Genomic DNA, 22,187 nt, shown 5'->3' with positions numbered 1-22,187 from the left:
GGCCAAATTAATTATTTTTAAATATTTTTATTACTTTGTTTTTTGAAACTTAACAATTGATCTCAGTACATCTAACATCTAATCTGGCTTTAGTCAACATTTTATGCAGGGAAAATGTGGTAATTTTCTTGTAAATGTTTGTGAATAAAAAAAGTTAATGAAACAAGAGATCCCAGAGGGATCTTGGCGCCCACCAAAGAATGATCTATATCTGACAATGGAAAGATGGATCTTTTCTCTACTTTTCAAACTTTTTCAGACATACTACATATAAAATTTGAGACAGCTAGATCGCTTCAGCACTTTCTGAGAAATAACAGTAACAAACTTCAAAGATCAAAATCAAAGATGGCGGCCATCTTGTTGACCAATTGGTCCCAAAATGCTATATGCACTACTAGGGCCCTAGGGGAACCTACAAATAAAATGAGACAGATCTCTTCAGTACTTTCTGAGAAATAGCGATAACAAACTTAAAATATCAAAATCCAAGATGGCTGCCTGGCGACCATCTTGTTGACCAATTGGTCCCAAAATGCAACATGCACAACTAAGGCCCTAGGGGAACCTACATATGAAATTTGAGACATATCCTTTCAGTACTCTCTGAGAAATAGCAATAACAAACTTTGAATATCAAAATCCAAGATGGCTGCCTGGCGGCAATCTGGTTGACCGATCGGTCCCAAAACGCAATATGCACAACTAGGTCCCTAGGGGAACCTACATATGAAATTTTAGACAGATCCCTTCAGTACTTTCTGAGATATAGCGATAACAAACTTTAACTATCAAAATCCAAGATGGCTGCCTGGCGGCCATCTTGTTGACCGATTGGTCCCAAAATGCAATATGCACAACTAAGGCCCTAGGGGAACCTACATATGAAATTTGAGAAAGATCCCTTCAATACTTTCTGAGATAAAAATGCAATATGCATAACTAAGCCCCTAGGGGAACCTGCACATGCAATTTGAGACAGATGCTTTCAGTGCTATCTGAGAAATAGCTGTAATAAACTTCAATTGTCAAAATCCAAGATGGCTGCCTGGCGGCAATCTGGTTGACCGATCGGTCCCAAAACGCAATATGCACAACTAGGTCCCTAGGGGAACCTACATATGAAATTTTAGACAGATCCCAGGACGGACGGACGGAAGGACAGACGGAAGGACCACGGACAATAAGCGATTTGAACATCTGTTGATGGTGGGCTAAAAAAATTAAACCTATATTGTAGATTTGATGACTTTAAACAAAAGGCCCTATGAGCCTAAACGGCCATCAGACTACTGTTGATACAATATCAAGTCGAACTGATCATGAAATACACAATAAGTTGTACGTTTAGTGATTTTAGCCTTTTTGACCCATGTGACCTTGAATAATGATCAAGGTTATATAGATCAAGGTTATTCATTTGAACAAACTTGGTAACCCTTCATCCCAGCATGGTATAGCTATAGGATTAATATGACCCTCGTGACCTTGAATGTAGGCCAATGTTATTGATTTGAACAAACTTAGTAGCACTTCATCCCAGCATTCTGCAGGCCAAATATCAGTACCCTAGTGGAACTTTCGGTTATTCAGGGTCATATTATTCACAATTTTTGTGAAGTTCCTTTAGACCTATAAAGAGTATATGATTCTACCATTTCTTGTATTTCAGAAGAAGGGGGTCTGGGACCATACACTGCACACTTTTGGTTTACCTTTGGTTATATGTAAGGTTTCTGCAAAATATCAACAAATTTGGTTAAGTGGTTTTGAGGAGGAAGTCGAAAAATGTAAATTGTTTATCGCCCTATGACAGATATCCTCGATACTCCAGGGGTTCCGATCACTTACGATCTCTACACCCCTGGACTATCTCATAGTAAAACTGGAGGCAACAGAACAGAACAGGTAATTGAGTCGTTTGATGTACATCAAAAGAGCGGTATAACAGTATACTGTGGTTGACTGTGTGGCTTTGAAGTTGGGCGTAGCTCTCTCTGTAGTCTTCAAAGGAAATCTTTGCTGGTCTGTGATTGGTCAAATGTTTTCCGCTGAGCTGCCTTCAATTTCGCTATGAGATAGTTCAGGGGTGTAGAGATCGTAAGTGATCGGAACCCCTGGAGTATCGAGGATGTATGACAGACGACCGGCGATGATAGATAAAAGGTGAATAGAATAGGTCACTTGAGACTTCATCTCAGGTGACCTAAAAAACTGTGAAGCTACTAATACATGTGTGTCTTGATCATTAGGTGTCACTTTCAAGTACAGTTCCTATAGCTACTAAACCTCTTACTATCGACATCACATTCATACAGCTTCTGTAATAAGTGTTAATTAGAGGCTATATGCATGACTAAACCGCTGCATACATATACATCACACGTGAAAGTTACTAAGATTTCATGTATATACATGTATGTGTCCTGAGGTGTCTTTGCAGTGCACCACTTTGACTACACCCCTTACCACAGACATCACATTTGTGAGGTTTCTCTCCTGTATGTGTCCTGAGGTGTGCCTGTAGAATGTATTTCCGACAAAATCTCTTATCACAAATATCACATTTGAAAGGTTTTTCTACTGTATGATTCCTGATGTGTAACTTTAGGTGACATTTCTCACCAAAACCCCTTACCACAGACATCACATTTATAAAGTTTCTCTCCTGTATGTGTCCTGAGGTGTCTCTGTAGGTTTTGTTAAACCCCTTACCACAGACACATTTACTCCTTGTTTCTTTAGGGTACCTGCCTGACTAAACCCCTTACCACAGACATCACATTTGTAAGGTTTCTCTCCTGTATGTGTCCTGATGTGTTTCTTTAGGTCACCTGACTCACTAAATCCCTTACCACAGACATCACATTTGTAAGGTCTCTCTCCTGTATGTATCATGCAGTGTCTCTGTAGGGAACTATTTGTACTAAACCCCTTACCACAGACATCACATTTGTAAAGTTTATCTACTGTATGTGTCCTGATGTGTTTCTTAAGGCTTTGTGCCATACTAAACCCCTTACCACAGACATCACATTTGTAAGGTTTCTCTCCTGTATGTGTCCTGAGGTGTGTCTGTAGACTTGCTCCTGCATTAAACCCCTTACCACAGACATCACATATATAAGGTTTCTCTCCTGTATGTGTGTTGAGGTGTTTCTTTAGGGTACCTGCCTGACTAAACCCCTTACCACAGACATCACATTTGTAAGGTTTCTCTCCTGTATGTGTCCTGATGTGTTTCTTTAGGTCACCTGACTCACTAAACCCCTTACCACAGACATCACATTTGTAAGGTCTCTCTCCTGTATGTATCATGCAGTGTCTCTGTAGGGAACTATTTGTACTAAACCCCTTACCACAGACATCACATTTGTAAAGTTTATCTACTGTATGTGTCCTGAGGTGATTCTGTAGGCTTTGTGCCACACTAAACCCCTTACCGCAAACATCACATTTGTAAGGCTTCTCTCCTTTAGGATGTGTCCTAATGTGCGTCTGAAGGCTTTGAGCCACATTAAATCTGATACCATATACATCACAGTTGTAAGGTTTCTCTCCTGTATGTATCCTGAGTTGTGTCTGTAGAATATGTACCATGTCAAAACTCTTACCACCGACTTCAAGTCTGTACAGCTTCTCTTCTGTATGTGACATGTTCATTTAACTTTATGTCTAAACTGAATCTTTATTAGATTGTTCCCCTGTGTGTATTCTGAGGCGTCCCTGTAGATTGCCACACACACTAAACCTCATTGGTACATTGTATGGATTATCGTATCTCCTAATCGGTGACTTTCTTTTGTCTGAAAAAAAAAAGAATAATATATTAATGATATGACAATGATGTATTTTAGAGGTTCAAATCACATTGGAAAAACTGTAAGCATAAAAAACAAGAGGCCCCATGGATCTTTCTTAATTAACGGTCATCTGACTGTTAACACAATATACATTGAAATACACATTAAAGATGCTCCACCACTGACAGAGCATAAATGATATTAGTCATTTGAACAATAATTGGTGTTTAAATGTGTATATAAATGTCTAATTAACACAAAAAATAATATAAAATAATTTATTTCGCCTTTGGTGCATGCGCAATCAGTAATTCATTCCAATAGGATATAGTACCAAGTAATTTTTTCGGGATGCAATTAATTATTTTCCATATCTGTATATAACTTGAAGTAAAATTAGAAGCTCAAACTTTTCAATGGTGGTAATTAAGGGTGTTAAGTAAGTAACTTTTGTAACTGAATAACAAGAGATCCCAGAGGGATCTTGGCGCCCACCTAAGAACGATCTTTGTCTGACAAAGGAAAGAGGGATCTTTTCTCTGCTTTTCAAGCTTTTACTACATATTACTACACATGAAATTTGAGAAAGATACTTTGACTACTTTCTGAGATATATAACAGTAACAAACTTCAATTATTAAAATCCAAGATGGCTACCTGTCGGCCATCTTGTTCACCGATCGGTCCTAAAATGCAATATGCACAATTAGACCCCTAGAAGAACCTGCACATACAATTTGAGACAGATCCCTTCAGTACATTCTTAGACATAGCGGAAAAAACTTTAATTGTCAAAATCCAAGATGGCGTCCTGTCGGCCATCTTGTTCACCAATCGGTACCAAAATGAAATATGCACAACTAGACCCCTAGAAGAACCTGCACATACAATTTGAGACAGATCCCTTCAGTACATTCTTAGACATAGTGGAAAAAAACTTTAATTGCCAAAATCCAAGATGGAGTCCTGTCGGCCTTCTTGTTCACCAATCAGTACCAAAATGCAATATGCATAACCAGGAACCTTAAGGGGAACTTGCACATGAAATTTGAGACAGATCCCTTCAGTATTTTCTAAGAAATAGTGGTAACAAGTTTCAACTATCAAAATCCAAGATGGCGTTCTGTCGGCCATCTTGTTCACCGATTGGTCTCAAAATGCAATATGCACAACTAGGGCCCTAGGGGAACCTGTACATGAAATTTGAGAAGAATTCTTTCGGAACTTTCTGAGAAATAGCGGTAACAAACTTAAAACTATCAAAATCCAAGATGGCGGCCTGTCGGCCATCTTGTTAACCGATTGGTCCCAAAATGCAATATGCACAACTAGGCCCCTAGGGGAACTTACATGTGAATTTGAGAAAGATCCCTTCAGTACATTCTGAGAAATAGCGGTAACAAACTTTAACTATCAAAATCCAAGATGGCTGCCTGGCGGCCATTTTGTTGACCGATTGGTCCCAAAATACAATATGCACAACTAGGGCCCTAGGGAAACAGATGGAGGGCTAAAAATACTAAATCGCCTGCTCCTGTTTTTGATAGTTAAAAAATACCATTTGTCTGTGGTGGAGCATCTTTAAGTTGTGTGTTTAATCATTATAACATATTTTAACCCCTGTGACCTTGAATAATGGTCAATGCCATTATCAGCTCTTTAGGCTCTTAAGTTATTCACAAGAAATTGTTTAAATTTTTTAGCCTAGTTGACCCCTGTGACCTTAAATGAAGGTGAAGGTCACTCATTTGAACAATGTCAAACTTGGAAGCCCTTAATGCCAGCATATCACAGATCAAATATCAGGTCTTTAGGACTCTAAGTTATTCACAAGAAGTCGTTTAAAAGATGTTAGCTATTTTGACTCATGTGACGTTCAATGAAGGTCAAGGTCATTCATTTGAACAAACTTGGTAGCCCTTCATACCAGTATGAGTTGGTAGATATTCCAGAATTTGGTTTGAATCCAGCAGAAGTCTATGACGAGTAACTTGTTTTAAAGGAAATGTTGACAGAGGATGACGGATGGACAGACGCTCACCGGCTCTTCAGGTGAGCTAAAATGGTTTCTAGCAGTACAGTAAGTCAATGCACACAACAAGCAATAAGACCAAAATAAATAACATTAAGAATATTTGAGTTCAATCGTTGGGTCAGGGGATATAACTCTCTCGCCGTTAGAAATTTGTTGTTTATTTACCATGTATGTACCTGGCATCTCATTTGATCTGCTTTCCTAACAATTGTATATTTCTATTTGGTAACAGTTTAAAACCCAACAATTAAAAATAAGAACGGATTAACTGCTGCACTCTCAGATAGGCTTTACCTAAAATTATATACATGTATAAAAAAATCATTTCATGAGTAACTAATTTGTAAATATCAGAAACAAATAAATACAGTCTTGTTTTAAATGTTATGTTTTCTAGCTAGTACTCCCATAATATGAGAGTCGACTATTCAGTTGTTTTTTAAAGGACGTTATTTTGCTGAAAGTTGACTCATTTCCGAAGGCTTATTTCTTTGATGCAGCTTCCGATGTCAGATGAATGCGGAAGGAAAAATGTAATAATATCAATACTTATAGCTGTAACAGAGATAAGATATTGATGTATATATATATATACTTACAGTTTAGGTATTAAAGGGACAATGCAGTCTTAAAAGTATATTAAAATTTGCACATATTTTGGAAACAAAGCCAGTTAATAGACATTAGATTAGTTGGTTTTACTGTGATATATGCCAGAAAAGCCCAATGTACCGTATTTTCCCTAATGATGGCGCCGGGCGCGGGTAAATGACCAAAGGGGGCGCCGTTATTTGAGACCATTTTTAGATGTTTTTTCTGAAACAGACTATAGTCATCATATTTTTCTGAAACTTACTATAACCAACATACATTTTGAAGTCAAGTAAGTGTTGAAATTACATAATTATGAAGAAATGTATGCACCAGAAGTATCAAACATTGGTTAAATATGTCAGTTTCACGGAATTTTGGCATTTCATGCTAGCCTGTTTGTTTACCATGCGTACACAAAATGGCGGACGGTGCTTTCGATCGCTACTTTCGTTTTGTGGCAGATGGGAATTACCGACAAGAGCACACAATAAAATGCTTAGAAATGATAACATTCCTGTTATTTAGGAACCTTTATCATAGATATACAGTAAGTATTCATAAAACCTATATAGACATCGCTAAAATGTTGTTGCCAGTTAGTCTTCATCCATACACGTGTGTGGGGCATTCAAGTGACACATTTTATTTTGAACATGGCTGTTGTGTATATGGTTATATGGGTGTAGCTAGTTTACACACTGTATGGTCTAAGGGAGATAATCATAACCCTTACTGTATATGGGTTATTCCCCTTTGCTGAATCTCTACGTTTTGAGAGAATAAAGATAGACTTGGAACGAAAAAGACGTGTGATCGTTTATCTGGCGAGTTTCCCCAATACCAACCTCTCAATCACACAACATGGTGGAGAATCCTGATTCGGTGACTACAATCAGCAGTATGTAACTTTTTGATTGCGTTCACCCGTGTGGCCGGCGAGTCTCGGTACTCGTCGGGTCTTGGCTTGCCGGCCAGACAGACATTGTTCCCGTACCATGTGCTTTGTGGCGGGAAACTGTATTGTATATTGTGGACTTCAGGTCACTTTTATATCATTGGATTCTATATTCCTTGAATGATGATTACGTATTCGTGGTGACATTTATAATGCATGTCATTGCTGCATTTTTACCGTTATGCCTTTATTGACTTTGATTCTACTCTGATGTGTGGATTTTTCCTCGTCGATGACGTCACCGATGATCAACTTGTGATGAATTAGTTTTCCAAGGAAAGGAATTCCATCTTCATGTTTGTTCATAAATCTTATTTTCCGATCTTTGAACTGTCCAGACAGCGAGCCCGGCCCGGATACTATCAGCCCATCCCACGCAGGAATAATTGCTACTTTGTATCATCCCGGCCCAGATCGTACAGGCAACGATGTCGTCGTCCGATGTCTTGTACCTGCTGAACTTTCTTGATGTTCAAGGAGAACTTTGAAGTTTTGTTCGTTGTTGATTTTTTATAAGTTGAACGGTTCCATGGCGATGATTGAAGGTGCTTTATTCAAAACCAGGAATATATGATCCCTAATTTCGGCTCTCTTATAGCCTGACACATGATTTTGGGGAGCTAAATAATCATGTTACACTTCAATGTTTAAATATCAAATATTTAAGTTGATATATCGTCACAGTGTAATTAGCATGCAATATAGCCTTAAACATTTTTTTTTCCAAAAATCATTCTTTAACTCTTAAAAGTTACACGTGACGTAATTTTCATACTCATGATCAAGATTGTCTTTTAATGTTTTAATCCCCATAAAAATTACCATCATTTTGTGAATACTAAAATACACGGGTTTTAATTTTACAAGTACAAAAAAAGGTTACGAAAATGTTTTTGGCAGTACTTGCAAAAATAATTATATTGCATTTACAGTGCAGTGAAATGAGTACAAACGGTCACACCATGAAGTCAAGATGTACAGTATAGGCTATGTAAATTTCATGTCACATTTCTACAGTGCTATAATTAGTAATTATCAAATTATTTCTGCGGAGATGTTTCCATGTTTTTTAAAAGGTTACGAAAATGTTTTTGGCAGTACTTGCAAAAAATAATTATATTGCATTTACAGTGCAGTGAAAATGAGTACAAACGGTCACACCATGAAGTCAAGATGTACAGTAATAGGCTATGTAAATTTCATGTCACATTTCTACAGTGCTATAATTAGTAATTATCAAATTATTTCTGCGGAGATGTTTCCATCTGAACATATATAAGGCATCAAAACAAGAAGTTTACTGCGCATAAAGTGGGTGTTATGTTTCTATGGCTTAATATTTATATTTTGCCACTGATCTGCATTATGGGCAAATAAATGCAGCCTAGACTTGGTGTAGTAATATCTATATAAATGGATGTGAGTCTTGTTTACTGACGCCATGTTAGTCCGCGTGAGAAAATTAACACTGTAGTTGATTAAACCAGTTTAGTTATGAAACTATAAAAACAAAATCTTTTAAAAGTCTGGATAATTGAAAGTAAACTGAAAAGCTTTTGAAAAACGTAGAAATTTTGATGTCTGTTCAAATTTTATAGTGACCAAATTTTATCACACTGAACTTAGCTGTTGAGGTTAAATGGCTGAAGCGGGAAATTCAAATGTTCACTCGTATCCTAATTATGTTTTACTTTGAACTAGAAACTAGAAACGAGAAATCTCCAATAAATGCAATCAAACAATCATATTACTGTTAAATAAATGTTATTTCAATGATTTTTACAATTCATTTTTTTTTAAAAAGCATGTCAAAATTTTCCACCAGTTACAGCACATATGTGTCACGACTTGTTTGCTAAGACCGTAGTCATTAACATAGAGTAGAATATCATATATGATACAATTAATTTGTTTTGCCCTTGGTTCGACTGCCGCGTTAGCTTGCAGATTTCTATGTCTTGCTATATATGATGTTCACAGGTACTGGTGAGCATGGATAATGGACGACATCAACTTCATTTTACAGTTTATTAACGTTTAACATATATAAAGTCAACAACAACAAGAAAATACCCGCGTGGCTCAGTGGGAAGTAGTGTGTAGTGGACAGTTTTGCTGCTATGGCCAATCTCATGTCTCCAATATTGTAATTATCACCTACGCAACAATGATAGACCGAGCACGTAGCGCTACCTACCGGGCAGATTATCGATAGTTCAACCTCCAATTTCACAAACACCGTTCTCCAGCGAAGATTCACAAAATATCACCTTAACGGTTAACCCCGAAACTCAATACAGGTGGCTCCCACTCTTTTCCAGCCTACCAACGGCTCTCAACATAGGAGTGAAGACTATTAATCATTATATCGAAACCTGTCTAAAAGGGAGACATGCCAAGTCAAACATTGCACAAATTCACCAGTATTTCAAACTCAAAAATATAGCAAAAATATCGACTGACAGCGAAAAATACACACACAGTAATGTTAATGCATTTCCATTCTGACAGCAAATTCGTGAAAAGATGGGCGACAGATATAAAACAACTACATATATTGTAGGATTCAAAACTCACTCCTCACCTCTCAAGGCCCGGTAGAAAACTGAAAGTCTCGGTGCGGTCCCGAGGTCTCGTGCCAGCGAAGTCTCATCAAAGTCTCGGTTTATACAATTTCCGGAAAATATAACAACGAAGCGCACAGCTTTGTTATTTATGACTTTAATTAAGTGACGTCTTGTAAAACCTGAAAATACACTACAGAATACAAATTTCCTTCCATGCAATGCATTTATAATATATCAATGGTAAAGCCTATCAGTACTTCAAGTACTTTGATTTCTCCTGTATGTGTCCTGATGTGTGTATGTAGAATTTCTTTCCGACAAATAACCATATATATAACGTTTACGGCCTGTAAATGTTCTGATTGATTTTGTAGGGAACCTCTTTTAAGGTTTTTCTCCTGTATGTGTCCTGAGGTGCGTCTTTAGGGTACCTGACCCACTAAACCCCTTACCACAGAATTCACATATGTACCGTTTCTCTCCTGAATGTATCCTGAGGTGTTTTTTAAGGGAACCTGACTCACTAAACTCCTTACCACAGACATCACATTTATAAGGTTTCTCTCCTGAATGTATTCTGAGGTGTGTCTTTAGGGTTTGTGCCTGACTAAACCCCTTACCACAGACATCACATTTGTAAGGTCTCTCTCCTGAATGTATCCTGAGGTGTGTCTTTAGGGCTTGTGTCTGACTAAACCCCTTACCACAGATTTCACATTTGTAGGGTTTCTCTCCTGTATGTGTCCTGTGATGTTTCTGTAGGTCACCTGACCCCCTAAACCCCTTACCACAAACCTCACATTTGAACGGTTTCTCTCCTGTGTGTATCTTGAGGTGTGTATGTAGGCTTTGCCACACATGAAACCTCTTATCACAGACATCACATGTGTACGGTTTTTCTCCTGTATGTGTTCTGAGGTGTTTTGTACGGGAACCTGACTCACTAAACCCCTTACCACAGACATCACATTTGTAAGGTTTCTCTCCTGTATGTGTCCTGAAGTGTTTCTGTAGACTTTGTTCAACAATATACCCTTTACCACAGATATCGCATGTGTAAGGTCTCTCTCCTGTATGTGTCCCGAGGTGTTTCCGTAGGCTACCTGACCAAATGAAACCTTTACCACAGACATCACACTTGTAAGGTTTCTCTCCTGTATGTGTCCTGAGGTGTTGTTTAAGGTATCCATTCGAATTAAACCGCTTACCACATACATCACATTTGTAAGCTTTTTCTGCTGCATGTGTCCTGAGGTGTTTTGTAAGGAAACCTGACTCACTAAACCCCTTACCACATACATCACATTTGTAAGGTTTCTCTCCTGTATGTGTCATGAGGTGTGTCTGTAGACTTTGTGCCATAGTAAATCCTTTACCACAGACATCACATGTGTAAGGTTTCTCTCCTGTATGTGTCCTGGAATGTTGCTTTAGGTTACCTGACTCACCAAACCCCTTACCACAGACATCACATTTGAAAGGTTTTTCTCCTGTATTTATCCTGAGGTGTGCCTGTAGAATCCGTACCATGTCAAAACTCTTACCACCGACATCAAGTCTGTACAGCTTCTCTTCTGTATGTGACATATTCATTTAACTTTTTGTCTAAATTAAATCTTAGTTCAATTGTTCTCCTGTAGGTATTCTGAGGTGTTTCTGTAGATTTCCACTAAACATCATTGGTACAGTATTTCCTATCTCCAAATCGGTGAGTTTCTTTTGCCTGAAAAAAAAAAAGAATAATATAATAATGACAATGTATTGATGTATATTAGAGGTTCAAATCACATTGGAAAAAGGGCCCAGTGGGTGAGAATCGCACGGCTTCCATCTGGTAATATAAATCATGGTACATACTTAAGTCATAAGAAAGTCAATAAGAATTTCTATGAATGACGAAGGTAATATCAGATGCTTAGATCTAGACTTCTTGGTTTAAGATATTGTAGTCTATTTAACACCTGTGCCTTGAATGAAGGTGAAAGTCATTCATTTGAAAAAAAAATGGTAACCCTTCTTCCCAGCATATCACTGGCCCAATATCGGGTCTCTAGGCTTTATGGTCAATAAGGAAAAGTTGTTTAAAGATTTTAGTCTATCTGACCTGTGACCTTGAATGAAGGTCAAGGTCATTCATTTGAACAACATTGATGGCCCTTTATCTTATCATGTGACCACTATAGTGCGTTCCAGATAATGCATATTACATTGAATGGAATAAGGTTATACAGGTAATGAATTTTATTGAAACTCTATAGCGGTCACATGACAGAGAGGGACTTTCAAAATGGCTGCTCAAAGTAGCGATGGAACAAGACATCGTTTACAAAATGGGATGGTTCTTTGTTTTTAATACATGTCACTAAATAATATATGTGCGTATGGAGAGAAAAATATCTCCTCTAGCGATGTGTGCCAGTATGGGAACCACTGCAGTTGGATTATTTATGTAATACACCCTTACAAGAGGTAGGTCAACCTGACTTGATTTTCCAGAATAAAGTTTAGAAGGCTCGAGTAGGGATTCCGACGAGAGACATCTATCAAACGTCCGAATATAAAAGAGTCTAGAGGAGGAATCTCAATAGGGATTAGTGCCAACCTGATGTAGGTCTTCTTGTGAATGTAGTGTGTCTTGCTGGTTTGCCGAACAGAAAGAAAGTTTAAGATCGTAAACTCAAAATACTATTCAATAGAGAAAGGGGACAAAATGTAAAGCAGTAACTTTCTAACTAGCCTACTAGGAAACACTGAAAAAATTACCTGTCACCAGCGAAACCCTTTCACACGCTTGCAGGAAGTAAACAACAAACCGGAAGTAGTTTAATAACAGAACCAATGGACTGTTACAAGGTATCCGGAACAATTAATTAAAGTTACTACTGTATGAACATCTATTAAATTCCCATTTTGTTTTTATGAATACTCTACAAACTAAACGTCGATGATCCTTATGAATTTATCTTTACTTAATTTTGTTCAAATATGTACAATTTCGACAAAAATACATATTAAAAATGTATATAACCGGCGTACCCGGATGATCACCAGGTAAATCCCAGCGACACCACGGGGAAATTTAGAACATGTTTAGATTTATTCAATGTTTTACATTGTGCGTCCTTATAAAACTGGTTCTTCTTTCCAAAATAAAAACACTAAAAAATACTTCAGTAGAACTGCATGTATACTCCATTCTGACGACTTCAAACACGCACTTAAAATTACGCCAAAACTACAAAAGATCGAGCGACATCACTCAGCGTCAATAATGTTAAAGGGCCACTACCTTTCCGAAACGGCTTTTAATTTTTAAAATAGGAATATAAAACGAGATCAATAATTTTGTAGAGTTGGAAAAGTTATTAACTATACGTTTACTAGCACACTTATCATCACATTTAGAACTATTTAATTAGAATAAATAAAATGTTAATTTTCATAACACGGGTCGTTTTATGTTTCCCGCCGTCGTCCTAAATGCCGCGCGGTAGTTGACTATCACTGCGTCAGACGGCAAAACAGCGAAATGAATCTGCACTGTTATCTTATATTAGACAGGAAATCTTGCATATGTTCGGTGTTGTAACCTCATCTTAAGCCATCGATATATGTTTTCTTTTGTTATAAATGTTTTTTAAGAAACCTTTAAATTTTGCTCCGGAAAGGTAGTGGGCCTTTAAAGATTTAAATAATCTCGGAAAATTCTTAAAACTTGTATTCCAGAAACGTTCTCAATCTAATTAATATACACTGCAACTGTATAGTATATATGATGTATAATAATTGTGTGCTAATGCATGTTTGTGTTTAATTGTATAAATCACTCTCCTGTACATGTTTAAATTATTTAATATGTTTTAAAATTGTACTTTGTATCTTATAAGCCGCAAATTAAAGTTTACGACAATAAACAAAATGAGTATACCTCTCAGGTGCCTCTTACATCGAGTTCATACCTGTGTATAGTGCATCGTGTGGTCCCGTGCAAAACTGTTTACTACAGATGATTCACAAAGTCTACATGTACACATATATTAATCTAAATCTGTTTTATAATAAACAGTTTATAATTAATAGTTACCAATTTGCTTATCACCTACCAGGTGAGTTGATTTACCTGTGATTTACCTGTGATCGAGCACTGAGTACAATTCTTAGATAGACTATAACTCCCTATCAACACACCTTAACCCCTATGAAACACCCTACCCTGCCCAGAGTTGGTGTTCGGAGATGACCCTGACATAATTGAGTAAAACTCTGAAGAAGACTGCTTATATTATCTTGCGTTCTCCGTAGTCTGTCAACTCTAAATATACGTGAAGACCTCGTGCCATACTGGACTGAAATATAAGCAATGTACATTGTAATATCGTGTCACAGACAAATTTAATCTACACTATTGTGTAGTTTAGGACGTGGATGAACGGATATCTTTGATGTTACTTTACTACATAAAGGTAAGACAAGTGGTCAGTCCATATATAGTACATACAAATGTATATATACATGAACATGTACAACTTAAAAACAATACGAAAACTAGTAATTTCATATTAATGTTATAATGTAACTTTAAGAAAACTGACTATTTCATAATAAATGTTATAATTAAGGCTAGACCACTGATAATTTTATATTAAGGCAAGTAATTGGGTCATTTAAAAAAAATCGTGTATTTGTTAATGCATTTTCAAAGAATGTTACGAGACATACAAACAGAGAAAAAGACAATTGCAGAATACAAAACAAAAACAAAATGCAACCACACAATATCTGTTGAGTACATTATGTAACTCGACAGACTTTCAAAGATGTAATCATATCATTTTTAATTGAATGATTGAGAATTATAATTGTATTGACTCTTCAAAGAACCAATCTTATGAAGCATGAATATTTGAAATCCTGATGGGAAAATAGTTTTGTAGCTGAATGTATAGAATGAGTTAAATAATGTGGTCAGAAATCGTACGTATTCTGTATTTGCATATTACAGAGTTATCTACCCTTGCGGGTAGGTATTGACAGTGACGTCACGTGTTTGCGAGTGTAACGTCATATTTTTCTGAGAAAACAACGTGAGTTGCGCTCTCAAAATAATGACGTAACAATCGATACCTACCAGCAAGGGAGCTAACTCTATAGTTATGCAGAGACGGAATACATGTAGCACTACGTTACGTAGCGGAAGTAACAAACGTGATCGGTCAGAGAGGTTTCAGGTCCACATAGAACTGAGAATTAGTTACACAGTGCCCATGACCATTTTTAGACATTTTGGGGGTCTAGATAAAATAGGATCATGAATGTGTACGGAAAGTAATCGCTCTTTCCAACGGTGCTAACCGTTTTTGTGAAGACGTACAATAGAAATATGATTTGTAGCCACCATATAGCTAGGTGGACTAGAAGTTTTGTGTCGGGGAGCTTTCCACCCTTTACTTGTATAGTACAACGTAGAGTATAATATTTACCGATTTTTTATCTAGACCCCGAAAACGCCTAAAAATGGTCAATATATATTCAACATTAAATGTTGAAATCAGACATGTCGCAGAGACAAAATATATCAAACCAGATATTAATGATATATTTTTTTCATTTTTTTTTTCAATCAGACCATTACTAGTCTAAGATGACACTTGTAAATTCAAATGCAATATTACTTGGTTTACCCGAACCAATCCTTGAACGATACAGGCCTTGCGAACCTCTTATCTAATATACGAAATTAGTCTACTTTCACCTTATTATTAAATATATCTTATTATATATATATATTTTTTTATTTCAGAAATATAAAACCAGAAGTACAATAAAACCTGTCCTAGCGACCACCTCTGTATAAAGACCACCTGCTTAATAAAGCAATTTTTCATTATCCCATACAACCAAGGTGAACATAATTAACCTGTTTATAAAGACCACCTGGCTATATTTAAAGACCATTTCCCTCTGTCTATTGGATGGTATTTACAGATAGACCAGGAACACAAACAGAAGCGGAGATGTCTTTCCAAGGTGATAATAATGACAAAACCATGGAGGATAGATCAAAGAATTTTGACGAAAGTGGAGAGAAGCCATACATATGCGATATTCATGGTAAACGGTTTAACGAGTCTCAGGAACAACAGAAACACATCATGACACATACAGGAGAGAAACCTTACAAACATGATATCTGTCGAAAGGGGTTTAGTGAGTCAGGTCCCCTACAGAGACACGTCAGGATACATACAGGAGGGAAACCATACAAATGTGATGTCTGTGGTAAGGGGTTTAGTGCATCTGGTACACTAAAGAAGCACCTCAGGACACATACAGGAGAAAAACCATACAAATGTGATGTCTGTGGTAAGGGGTTTAGTGCATCTGGTACACTAAAGAAGCACCTCAGGACACATACAGGAGAAAAACCATACAAATGTGATGTCTGTGGTAAGGAGTTTATTCAGACAGCTTCCTTTCAATATCACTTCAGGACACATACAGGAGAGAAACCTTACACATGTGATGTCTGTGGTAAGGGGTTTAGTGCGTCTAGTACACTAAAGAAGCACCTCAGCACACATACAGGAGAAAAACCATACAAATGTGATGTATGTGGTAAGGGGTTTAGTCAGACAAGTTCCCTTCATTATCACATCAGGACACATACAGGAGAGAAACCTTACGCATGTGATGTCTGTGGTAAGGGGTTTAGTCGGACAAGTTCCCTTCATTATCACTTCAGGACACATACAGGAGAGAAACCTTACAAATGTGATGTCTGTGGTAAGGGGTTTAGTCAGACAGGTAACCTAAAGACACACCTTAGGATACATACAGGAGATAAACCTTACAAATGTGATGTCTGTGGTAAGGGGTTTAGTCAGAGAGGTCACCTACAGACACATCTCAGGACACATACAGGAGAGAAATCAAACAAATGAGATGTCTGTGGTAAGAGGTTTAATGCGGCATAGAACCTACAGAAACACCTCAGGACACATACCGGGTAGAAACCAAACAAATGCGATATCTGTAGTAAGGAGTTTAGTAAAAAAAAAAAAGGTCACATACATAGACATATCCTGACACACACACAGGAGAGAAGCATGTGATGTCTGTGCAAGAAGATTCGTTAGGAAATCTTTTTTACATCGTCATGGCAAAACACTATTGAGAGATTCAGACAGCCTGATACCCTGAGGGCACATTTAAAATAACAAAAAAAACCACTAACAAATGGGATAATATATATATATGGTAAGCAATATTTTCCACTATATACCCTAAAAGGAGTCATCGGTACACATACCGGGAGTCAGTCGGGAGACCTACATACACACATCGGTACACATACAGGAAGTCAGTCGGGAGACCTACATACACACATCGGTACACATACAGGGAGTCAGTCGGGAGACCTACATACACACATCGGTACACATACAGGGAGTCAGTCGTGAGACCTACATACACACATCGGTACACATACAGGGAGTCAGTCGGGAGACCTACATACATACCTCGGTACACATACCGGGAGTCAGTCGGGAGACCTACATACATACCTCGGTACACATACAGGGAGTCAGTCGGGAGTCAGTCGGGAGACCTACATACACGCATCGGTACACATACAGGGAGTCAGTCGGGAGACCTACATACACACATCGGTACACATACAGGGAGTCAGTCGGGAGACCTACATACACACATCGGTACACATACAGGGAGTCAGTCGTGAGACCTACATACACACATCGGTACACATACAGGGAGTCAGTCGGGAGACCTACATACACACATCGGTACACATACAAGATGTCCATCTGATAATAACGAATTTAACAGAACACATACGGAATCAATGTACAACAGTTACGACTTGTGTAGTAAAAGTCGTTATCTATTAATGAATGGTCCTAATATGACTATCATAGCAAATCAGAAGTCTAGTGTCAATGAGATCGAGACTCGCGTAATGTGTAGAATCACACGAGATTGAATGCGAGAAAACACGTGTTTTCAAAATATCCAGATAACTCGCCAGAATGTCAGTGATGAGCTAAGAATAGAAATATTGACACATTTGGTAATGGAGATGCTGTTAGCACTAAGGCCTCTTTTACATACCCAGGAATGAGGAATGAAGTCCGAGAAGGGAGTTCCAGTGATAAAGTATAGCGTGGAGTCTCTCAAACAACATTACAACGAAACGAACAAAAATCATTGGTGAAAACAAGTTTCTTAATTGATTATTTAAATTATAGATTTATATCAATGAATTTTGAAATTATCAGCTGGTAAAAAACCAAATCAAATATTGTAACGGTCTATTTTGAAGTAAAATCGTATGTATCACATTTTTTGTTGTTGTTGTTTATGCAATACGTCAAAATTAATTACCATCCTAAATGTTACAGAATACAGACATACTTTAATCACTTAATTAATTTATTTCTTGTTTTTCCGAATATTTCTTAAAATCTCTGTTTTGGATATTTGACTTACAATTAGTGATTATGACGTCAAACAGCGAAGAATTTGGTTTTGTTTATTAGTTTAACGTCCTATTAACAGCCAGGATCATTGAAAGACGTTTTGCGAAGAAACAACTTTACCGTGACCCTGGCTGTAAATAGGATGTAAAAGTAAACACACCAAATCACTATTATTATTGAGTTGTCGTCCAATAACAATATTTTTCCTGACAAATTTTCCTGGTACCCCAAGACTGCAACTTCGCTAGCCAATGATATTCAGAGGATACTCTCCATGCTGGTTAAGGGTATTCAGAGGATACTCTTCCTGATAGCCAAGGGTATCCTACGGATACTCTCCATGCTGGCCAAGGGTATTCAGAGGATACTCTCCATGCTGGCCAAGGGTATTCAGGGGATACTCTCCATGCTGGCCAAGGGTATTCAGGGGATACTCCCCATGCTGGTTAAGGGTATCCAAAGGATACTCTCCATGCTGGTTAAGGGTATTCAGGGGATTCTCCCCATGCTGGTTAAGGATATTCAGAGGATACTCTCCATGCTGGCCAAGGGTATTCAGGGGATACTCCCCATGCTGGTTAAGGGTATCCAAAGGATACTCTCCATGCTGGTTAAGGGTATTCAGAGGATACTCTACGTGCTGGTTAAGGGTATCCAAAGGATACTCTCCATGCTGGTTAAGGGTATTCAGAGGATACTCTCCATGCTGGCCAAGGGTATTCAAATGATACTCTCCATGCTGGTTAAGGGTATCCAAAGTATACTTTTCATGCTGGCCAAGGGTATTCAGATGATACTCTTCATGCTGGTTAAGGGTATTCAGAGGATACTCTCCATGCTGGCCAAGGGTATTCAGAGAATACTCTCCATGCTGGTCAAGGGTATTCAGAGGATACTCTCCATGCTGGTAAAGGGTAGCCAGAGGATACTCTCCATGCTGGTCAAGGGTATTCAGAGGATACTCTCCATGCTGGTCAAGGGTATTCAGATGATACTCTCCATGCTGGCCAAGGGAATTCAAAGGATACTCTTCATGCTGGTTAAGGGTATCCAAAGGATACTCTCCATGCTGGCCAAAGGTATTCAGAGGATACTCTCCATGCTGGCCAGGGGTATCCAAAGGATACTCTCCATGTTGGTTAAGGGTATTCAGAGGATACTCTCCATGCTGGCCAGGGGTATCAAAAGGATACTCTCCATGCTGGTTAAGGGTATTCAGAGGATACTCTCCATGCTGGCCAAGGGTATTCAAAAGATACTCTCCTTGCTGGCCAAGGGTATTCAGAGGATACCCTCCATGCTGGCCAAGAATATTCAGATGATAATCCCCCTGTTAGCCAAGGGTATCTAGAAGATACTCTCCATGCTGGTTAAGAGTATTCAAAGGATACTTTCCATGCTGGTCAAGGTTATCCAAAGGATACCCTCCATGTTGGTCAAAGGTATTCAGAGGATACTCTCCATGCTGGGCAAGGGTATTCAAAGGATATTTTCCATGCTGGTCAAGGGTATCCAAAGAATACTCTCCATGCTGGTCAAGGGTATTCAGAGGATATTTGCCATGCTGGTAAAGGGTAGCCGGAGGATATTTTCCATGCTGGTCAAGGGTATTCAGATGATACTCTCCATGCTGGTCAAGGGTATTCAGAGGATACTCTCCATGCTGGCCAAGGGTATTCAAAGGATACTCTCCATGCTGGTTAAGGGTATTCAAAGGATACTCTCCATGCTGGCCAAGGGTATCCAAAGGATACTCTCCATGCTGGTTAAGGGTATTCAGAGGATACTCTCCATGCTGGCCAAGGGTATTCAAAGGATACTCTCCATGCTGGTCAAGGGTATTCAGAGGATACTCTCCATGCTGGCCAAGGGTATTCAGAGGATACTCTTCATGCTGGTTAAGGGTATTCAGAGGATACTCTCCATGCTGGCCAAGGGTATCCAAAGGATACTCTCCATGCTGGCCAAGGGTATTCAGAGGATACTCTCCATGCTGGTTAAGGGTATTCAGAGGATATTCTCCATGCTGGCCAAGGGTATTCAAAGGATACTCTCCATGCTGTCCAAGGGTATTCAAAAGATACTCTCCTTGCTGGCCAAGGGTATTCAGAGGATACTCTTCATGCTTGTTGAGGGTATTCAGAGGATATTCTCCCTGATAGCCAAGGGTATCCAAAGGATACTCTCCATGCTGGCCAAGGATATCCAAAGAATACTCTCCATGCTGGCCAAGGGTATTCAGAGGATACTCTTCATGCTGGTTAAGGTATTCGGATGATATTCTCCATGCTGGCCAAGAGTATTCAAATAATACTCCCCATGCTGGGTAAGGGTATTCAAAGGATACTCTCCATGCTGGTTAAGGGTATGAAAAGGATACTCTCCATGCTAGCCAAGGGTATTCAGAGGATACTCTCCATGCTAGCCAAGGGTATTCAAAGGATACTCTCCATGCTGGTTAAGGGTATCCAAAGGATACTCTCGATGCTAGCCAAGGGTATTCAGAGGATACTCTCCATGCTGGTTAAGGGTATCCAAAGGATACTCTCCATGCTGGTTAAGGGTATCCAAAGGATACTCTCGATGCTAGCCAAGGGTATTCAGAGGATGCTCTCCATGCTGGTTAAGGGTATTCAAAGGATACTCTCGATGCTAGCCAAAGGTATTCAAAGGATACTCTCCATGCTGGCCAAGGGTATCCAGAGGATACTCTCCAAGCTGGCCAACGGTATCCAGAGGATATATTTCATGCTGGCCAAGGGTATCCAGAGGATACTCTCCATGCTGGCCAAGGGTATCCAGAGGATACTTTCCATGCTGGCCAAGAGTATTCAGAGGATACATTCCATGCCGGCCAAGGGTAGCCAGAGGATAATCTCCCTGTTAGCCAAGGGTATCAAGATGATACTCTTCATGCTATTCAATGGTATTCAGTTGATACTGTCCCTGCTAGCCAATGCAAGATATTCAGTAGATACTCTCCCTACTAGTCAAGGGTATTCAAAGGATACTCTCTCTGCTAGCCAAGTGTATCCAGAGGATACTCTCCCTGCTAGCAAAGAGTATCAAGATGATACTCTTCATGCTATTCAATGGTATTCAGTTGATACTGTCCCTGCTAGCCAATGCAAGGTATTCAGTAGATGCTCTCCCTGCTAGCCAAAGGTATTCAGAGGATACTCTCTCTGCGTGACAAGAGCATTAAGAGGATAATCTCCATGTTAGCCAAGAGTATTCAGTATATACTCTCCCTGCTAGCCAAGGGTATTCAAAGGATACTCTCCCTGTTAGCCAAGTGTATCCAGAGGATACTCTCCCTGCTAGCCAAAGGTATTCAGAGGATACTCTCTCTGCGTGACAAGAGCATTAAGAGGATAATCTCCATGTTAGCCAAGAGTATTCAGTATATACTCTCCCTGCTAGCCAAGGGTATTCAAAGGATACTCTCCCTGTTAGCCAAGTGTATCCAGAGGATACTCTCCCTGCTAGCCAAAGGTATTCAGAGGATACTCTCTCTGCGTGACAAGAGCATTAAGAGGATAATCTCCATGTTAGCCAAGAGTATTCAGATGATACTCTCCAAGCTAGCCAAGGGTATTCAAAGGATACTCTCCCTGCTAGCCAAGCGTATTCAGTACGGTACTCTTCCTAAAACCTTCTTTGGCATATCTCAGGTCAAAACTAAAGTTTCTCGCACCGCGCAACCTGCTGGTTCACCTCAATTGACCCCTGTTA

At 38.8% G+C, this 22,187-nt stretch overlaps 3 protein-coding genes across 3 annotated transcripts; 2 read left to right on the top strand and 1 right to left on the bottom strand.

The window, feature by feature from the left end:
* Positions 1-2,606: 2,606 nt before the first annotated feature.
* On the bottom strand, positions 2,607-12,763 carry LOC138306703 (zinc finger protein 91-like). The gene is made up of 4 exons (XM_069247163.1): positions 12,718-12,763; positions 10,484-11,677; positions 2,725-3,523; positions 2,607-2,690 (listed from the first exon to the last, which is right to left on the bottom strand). Exons 2-4 carry the CDS (start codon positions 11,545-11,547, stop codon positions 2,622-2,624), a joined length of 1,932 nt encoding a protein of 643 aa, XP_069103264.1. The 5' UTR covers positions 11,548-11,677; positions 12,718-12,763; the 3' UTR covers positions 2,607-2,621.
* Positions 12,764-14,115: 1,352 nt separating this feature from the next.
* LOC138306714 (zinc finger protein 235-like) lies at positions 14,116-17,496 on the top strand. The gene is made up of 2 exons (XM_069247176.1): positions 14,116-14,417; positions 15,755-17,496. Exon 2 carries the CDS (start codon positions 15,927-15,929, stop codon positions 16,893-16,895), a length of 969 nt encoding a protein of 322 aa, XP_069103277.1. The 5' UTR covers positions 14,116-14,417; positions 15,755-15,926; the 3' UTR covers positions 16,896-17,496.
* A 2,385-nt stretch (positions 17,497-19,881) lies between these two features.
* On the top strand, positions 19,882-20,730 carry LOC138305752 (uncharacterized). The gene has a single exon (XM_069246025.1). The coding sequence runs from the start codon at positions 19,882-19,884 to the stop codon at positions 20,728-20,730; it is 849 nt and encodes a 282-aa protein (XP_069102126.1).
* The last annotated feature ends 1,457 nt before the right edge of the window (positions 20,731-22,187 follow it).

This window comes from Argopecten irradians, chromosome 13, assembly GCF_041381155.1.
Source record: "Argopecten irradians isolate NY chromosome 13, Ai_NY, whole genome shotgun sequence".
Classification (NCBI taxonomy): Eukaryota; Metazoa; Mollusca; class Bivalvia; order Pectinida; family Pectinidae; genus Argopecten; species Argopecten irradians.
Note: the sequence above shows the minus strand (reverse complement) of the source record. Positions and strands in the feature narration are given on the sequence as shown.

Bases quoted from the DNA above. Each gene is read 5' to 3' on its own strand.
- LOC138305752 (XM_069246025.1), top strand. From the start codon at position 19,882: ATGTTGGTCAAAGGTATTCAGAGGATACTCTCCATGCTGGGCAAGGGT.
- LOC138306714 (XM_069247176.1), top strand. From the start codon at position 15,927: ATGGTATTTACAGATAGACCAGGAACACAAACAGAAGCGGAGATGTCT.
- LOC138306703 (XM_069247163.1), bottom strand. From the start codon at position 11,547: ATGAATATGTCACATACAGAAGAGAAGCTGTACAGACTTGATGTCGGT. The intron at 3,524-10,483 runs GTTTAGTGAGTC...ATATGGTATCAG, and splicing joins TGTGATGTCTGTGGTAAGGA to ATTTAATGTGGCTCAAAGCC. The intron at 2,691-2,724 runs GTGTCTGTGGTA...CAAAACCTACAG, and splicing joins TAAAGAAACAAGGAGTAAAT to AGACACCTCAGGACACATAC.